Raw genomic sequence first — 5865 nt, 5'->3', positions numbered from 1 at the left:
CTGCAACAAACCAGTCTGTTGAAGCGTACATCATTTTGTACGCTGCAACAAGTCTTGATTTTTGCCTAATTTTACACACTTGTTGCAGCGAACAGTATATGCCCCCTGCAACAAAGCTGTGCTTTTGCCGGGAAAATTTTAGTTTTATTTATCTATAGGTAGGGTGTCTTGCACCAAATATAGGAACCTGTCAACAACAATAAATAAAATATCGCAACATGTAGAACAAATATAAAAAATAATAACTGGTGTTTTGTATACATATATATATATCCCAAAACCAAAGTGCACGTACTACATTCAAATATACGTTCCAATTTCAATGTACGCATACATTTTAATGGAAACGATTGTTCTATAACAACTAAACCACCTCGATCAAGCGCGCTCAAGCCAATAGTAAATACTTGCGGGTAAAACACTTAGCCCGTTGCTCACGAACCACATCAATTTCCTCACTAGTATAGGCGCATTCCTCGGAGTGTAGACCTTTACAAAAACAGAAATTTCAACTAAGCATTAGATTAAATTCAAATTAAATATCACACTTTAACATTCAAGTAACTAATAACAATGTCCTAATAGTCTTGGAAACTTAAAGCTAAGCATATTAATCATGTAAAAGGTATAAAATGAATTCTTAGGTTATGTAGCTCAAATTTGGGAGCGAAAATGTCATTTTAGCCTAAATAAAACCTATAACGACCCAATGAGCCTTAAATGTGCGTAAATAGATTGGAATGAGTCTTAGAAAGTTAAAACTATGCATATTAAACATGTAAAAAGTTTAAAATGAGTCATTAGGTTCTTTAGTTCAAAGTTGGGAGCGAAAATGTCAATCCAGCCTAAATAAGACCTATAACGACCCAATGAACCTTAAATGTGCATAAATAGATTGGAACGAGTCTTGGAAACTTAAAGCTAAGTATATTAATCATTTAAAAGGTTTAAAATGAGTCCTTAGGTTCTTTATTTCAAATTTGGGAGAGAAAATGCTCATTTTAGCCTAAATATGGCCAATAACGACCAAACAAACCTTAAATGTGCATAAATAGATTGGAATAAGTCTTGGAAACTTCAAACTAAGCATATTAATCATGTACAAAGTTTAAAATAAGTCCTTAGGTTCTTGGGTTCAAATTTGGGAGCGAAAATATCATTTTAGCCTAAATATGACCTATAACGAACCAATGAGCCTTAAATGTGCATTAATAGATTCGAATGAGTCTTAAAAAGTTAAAACTATGCATATTAAACATGTAAAAAGTTTAAAATGAGTCATTAGGTTCTTTAGTTCAAAGTTGGGAGCGAAAATGTCAATCCAGCCTAAATAAGACCTATAACGACCCAATGAACCTTAAATGTGCATAAATAGATTGGAACGAGTCTTGGAAACTTAAAGCTAAGTATATTAATCATTTAAAAGGTTTAAAATGAGTCCTTAGGTTCTTTATTTCAAATTTGGGAGAGAAAATGCTCATTTTAGCCTAAATATGACCTATAACGACCCAATGAGCCTATAGGTGCATAAATAGATTGGAACGAGTCTTAGATCGTTAAAATTATGCATATTAAACATGTAATAAGTTTTAAATGAGTCCTTAGGTTCTTTATTTTAAAGTTGGGAGCGAAAATGCCTTATTTTAGCCTAGATATGACCTAGAACGATCAAACAAGCATTAAATGGGTATAAGTAGATTAGAATAAGTCCTAGAAACTCAAAACTAAGCTTATTAATCATATAATAATTTAAAAATGAGTCCTTAGGTTCTTAAGTTCAAAGTTGGGAGCGAAAATGTCATTTTAGCCTAAATATGACCTAAAACGACACAATGAGCCTTAAATGTGCATAAATGGATTGCAATGAGTCCTAGAAAGTTAAAAATAAGCATATAAAACATTTAGTAAGTTTAAAATGAGTCCTTAGGTTCTTTGGTTCGTAGTTGGGAGCGAAAATGTCATTTTAGCCTAAATATGTCCTATAACGACCAAACAAGCCTTAAATGTGTATAAGTAGTTAGAATAAGTCTTAGAAACTTAAAACTAAGCATATTAAACATGTAATAAGTTTAAAATAAGTCCTTAGGTTCTTTATTTTAAAGTTGGGATCGAAAATGCCTTATTTTATCCTAAATATGACCTATAACGATCAAACAAGCATTAAATGTGTATAAGTAGATTAGAATAAGTCTTAGAAACTTAAAACTAAGCATATTTATCATATAATAAGTTTAAAATGAGTCATTAGGTTCTTAAGTTCAAAGTTGGGAGCGAAAATGTCATTTTAGCCTAAATATGACCCATAACGACACAATGAGCCTTAAATGTGCATAAATGGATTGGAATGAGACCTAGAAAGTTAAAAATAAGCATATAAAACATTTAGTAAGTTTAAAATGAGTCCTTAGGTTCTTTGGTTCATAGTTGGGACCTATAACGACCAAACAAGTCTCAAATGTGCATAATAGATAGGATTGAGTCTTGAAAAGTTAAAAATAATCATATGAATCATGTAATAAGTTTGAAATTAGTTTTTAAGTTCGTTAGATCAAAGTTGGGAGCGAAAATGTCATTTTAGCCTAAATATGACCTATAACGGCCAAAGAAGTCATGAATGTGCATAAATAGATTGGATTAAGTCTTGTAAAGTTAAAACTAATCATATAAAACATTTAATATGTTTAAAATGAGTCCTAAGGTTCTTTATTTCATATTTGGGAGCAAAAAAGCCTCATTTTAGCCTAATATGACCTATAACGACCAAACAAGCCTTAAATTTGCATAAGTAGATTGGAATGAGTGTTAGAAAGTTAAAACTATTCATATTAAACATGTAATAAGTGTAATACTCTGAGAAAATATGTAGCTTTTCCTATTTGGTTTATTGTTCACAAATCAGGATCTTTGGACAACAACAAATGCTTATTAATCCAAGAAGCTTTTCCTATTTGGTTAAAACCCACACATTATTCACAATCTTCAACTTTTGTGATAATCATAAATCATAATGGACAAGCACTGTAGAATAGAGGTAGTCTAGATGCCTGAAAAACCTATAGCCTGGATATCGAACCTCCTAGTTAGATGAAAGCTCATACCTGACCAGATGCGGCCAATCCATCAGTTAAAAGAGAGACAGCCAACCACACTTGCATACAGATTTGATGAGCAGCCATAGCTAGAGGACCTTGACGAGCAGCCATCGAGGTCCCAATCGTCATAGTTATCAAAACAGCCACAGTTCTTCCAATCAGAAATCCACCTGGAAAAAAGGTAAACATAAGGAAACAGACGGCAATCCAAACATGTACGAGTAACACTTTAAGTAGGTACAAACAATGGCCACTTAAGCAGACTAATTTAAGAAGTTTGTAATGGTGATTATTAAGTAGAAGGTTATTAAAATCAATGTGTTGGATAAAGAATCAAAAACAGAAAATAACCATAAACATTTCTCTGACACTCACCAGATTTTAAATAGACCCCAAACTTCAGATCTCCAAATTTTGGAGGTAATAATATTACTCTCTTGCTAAGAAACCAAATCATCAAGAAGCTACCTATGTATCTGGAGCACAAACAAGCAGCATGATTACCAATATAGTTAAAAGAAAGCCGACTAACAGACTTCAGGAAGAAAGTGCATACTGAGACACAACAGTGGCAGTGGCTGCTCCAGTGACACCCATCTGAAAATAATTTATGAAAAGCGGGAACAGAAAAACAGCTGCAAGATTGGCAAAAAAATTATTACACTTTCAAATTAGGATGTCTTTTAAGCAAAAAGCTTGTAATGTGGAACAGAGATGAAGGCCAAAATATAATCATAACGGGAAGACCAGAACTCGTCATCAAAACATGATTTGGAATAAAGCAAGGGAAGTTAAGCCAAACCAATGAGTCAGTGACAACAACTGTACACTACCTCACTAAGTCTATATACAGGAAAATCTAGCAGAGGATGCGCATAGAAAATAGTTGCATTGTTACATTGATTTATTTTGTCAGTGTCTCTCACATACTCCTACCATGTTAGGCCTAGCTATAGTGACTGGACAAACGAATTGAACAAACAAATTAAACAAACCGTAAAAACAAATTGAACAAACCCTAAAAACGAATTGAACAAACGAATTGAACCCTAAAAACGAATTGAAAAAATGAATTGAAGAAACGAATTGAACAAACCCTAAAAAAGAATTGAACAAACGCAAAGAACCCTAAAAACGAATTGAAAAACCCTAATTCTTAAAACAAAAATCAGGTAAACGAATCGAGCAAACCTAAAAGAGGGGACAGGTAGCCGCGGCGAAGAGGTTGACGGAAAATAGGACGCGAGCAACTTTCTTTCTTGAAACCACCGGCTCATGTTTCATTATCCAATCCCACATCTAATAAGACCACACCAAATATACTTGTGGAAGAAATCAAATTACTAGTCGTCTTATAATAAACAATGATTACATTCATGATACACAGACTACCAAATAAACAAAAATATCACATAAATGGAGGAAAAGATTGGCATTAGAATGCAGAACAATGAAATCCAACTATCTAATGGAACCAATTACAAAAACTTTGTATATATTTGATTTCCAGAATTCCTTGCTTTTCTACACAGTAACTGGTTGCAACATGTAATTATCTTTGCTCAGGAGTTTCTTAGCATAGGAAAAATAACACATGAAAATGAGATCCTCTATTAACCAAACCATACAATCGAATCTATGAACTGAATCCCCAATTAAAAGCTGACCCATGGTTCCTTTGCCAATCCCCCCCACATAAAAGGCTTTAAATTCAATCAAAACAAACAAATTCACAAGCATAACCAACTCAATTATACAGTAGCTCACACTTTATCATTACTTAATGGAAAAAACCAGTTAATGATGTTCAAATTCGCAGCAACAACAACAACAACAAAGAAAACTGAAATTGTGCATAAATTAAGGTGCTTAAGAGAAAATTTTACCCATTGTTAATTTGGCGACGTTTGGAGTCGACATCTTTGCTCAATCGAACCGCCTTCCTTTTCCGCACATCAAGAATAGGACTCAAACAAACAAAAAAAATTAAATGTATGAATCCACCAAAATCAAGTTCCGCAATTCCAATTGATTAGAAATTGCAACTCGACATCTACAATACCAAAACCTAGTTGTGAAATTGGAATCGAAATCAAAAGGCAGAATGATGATAAAAACTGTACCTGGATTTCTTCCCGGTGTCGAATTCATGTGCATTTATTCGAGTTAGACGATGGGCATCTCTGCGCCAACCCAAACCCTTTTCTTCCCCAATTCCCTTTTCCATTAAATCTCTTTCTCTCTCGCTTCTAAATTTGGCGCGTCACTTTAGGATCTGATTTTTAAAACCCTAATTCTTAAAACAAAAATCAGGTAAACGAATCAAGCAAACCTAAAAGAGGGGACAGGTAGCCGCGGCGAAGAGGTTGACGGAAAATAGGACGCGAGCAACTTTCTTTCTTGAAACCACCGGCGCGAGCAAGCTAAGTTTTTCCTTGGAACCAACGGCCGAGCAAGCTAATAGGTGGCCTCTGGCGAGGAGGCTAGAACCACCGACGAAGAGAAAGGGTTTTTTTTTGAGGGGATGACGCAGGGAAAGTTAAGGGAGTTGAGAGTGAGAGATGCTTAATTTGTTTTGAATTAGTTTCAACGAATATTGCAGCGAAATTTTTTTTACCCGGGTTATTGCAGGGGGCTTTAACAAGTACGCTGCAACAAAAACGAGCTATTGCAGCGGGCTTTTAAAATGTACGCTGCAACAAACTTTTTTGCAGGGAACAATTAAATTGTACGCTGCAATAACCCTTTAAAGGGTTTGACCCGCGTTGACCGA

The 5865-nt window shown here is 34.4% G+C and overlaps 1 protein-coding gene across 2 annotated transcripts; it reads right to left on the bottom strand.

The window, feature by feature from the left end:
- Positions 1-279: 279 nt before the first annotated feature.
- LOC130465866 (protein DETOXIFICATION 45, chloroplastic-like) lies at positions 280-5390 on the bottom strand. 2 transcript variants are annotated; one of them, XM_056834688.1, is made up of 6 exons: positions 4979-5390; positions 4284-4391; positions 3649-3727; positions 3468-3568; positions 3099-3262; positions 280-489 (listed from the first exon to the last, which is right to left on the bottom strand). In XM_056834688.1, the coding sequence occupies exons 3-6, from the start codon at positions 3687-3689 to the stop codon at positions 379-381; spliced, it is 417 nt and encodes a 138-aa protein (XP_056690666.1). In that variant the 5' UTR covers positions 3690-3727; positions 4284-4391; positions 4979-5390; the 3' UTR covers positions 280-378. The 2 variants fall into 2 exon arrangements, with proteins under 2 accessions (XP_056690666.1, XP_056690667.1); XM_056834689.1 differs by lacking the exons at positions 4284-4391; positions 4979-5390 and having other exon boundaries at positions 3649-3735.
- Positions 5391-5865: the final 475 nt, after the last annotated feature.

Source organism: Spinacia oleracea, chromosome 1 (genome assembly GCF_020520425.1).
Source record: "Spinacia oleracea cultivar Varoflay chromosome 1, BTI_SOV_V1, whole genome shotgun sequence".
NCBI lineage: Eukaryota > Viridiplantae > Streptophyta > Magnoliopsida > Caryophyllales > Amaranthaceae > Spinacia > Spinacia oleracea.
Note: the sequence above shows the minus strand (reverse complement) of the source record. Positions and strands in the feature narration are given on the sequence as shown.

Bases quoted from the DNA above. Each gene is read 5' to 3' on its own strand.
- LOC130465866 (XM_056834688.1), bottom strand. From the start codon at position 3,689: ATGGGTGTCACTGGAGCAGCCACTGCCACTGTTGTGTCTCA. The intron at 3,263-3,467 runs GTGAGTGTCAGA...CCTTTTTTCCAG, and splicing joins TGGGGTCTATTTAAAATCTG to GTGGATTTCTGATTGGAAGA. The intron at 490-3,098 runs GTATGAGCTTTC...GTTTTTGTAAAG, and splicing joins GATTGGCCGCATCTGGTCAG to GTCTACACTCCGAGGAATGC.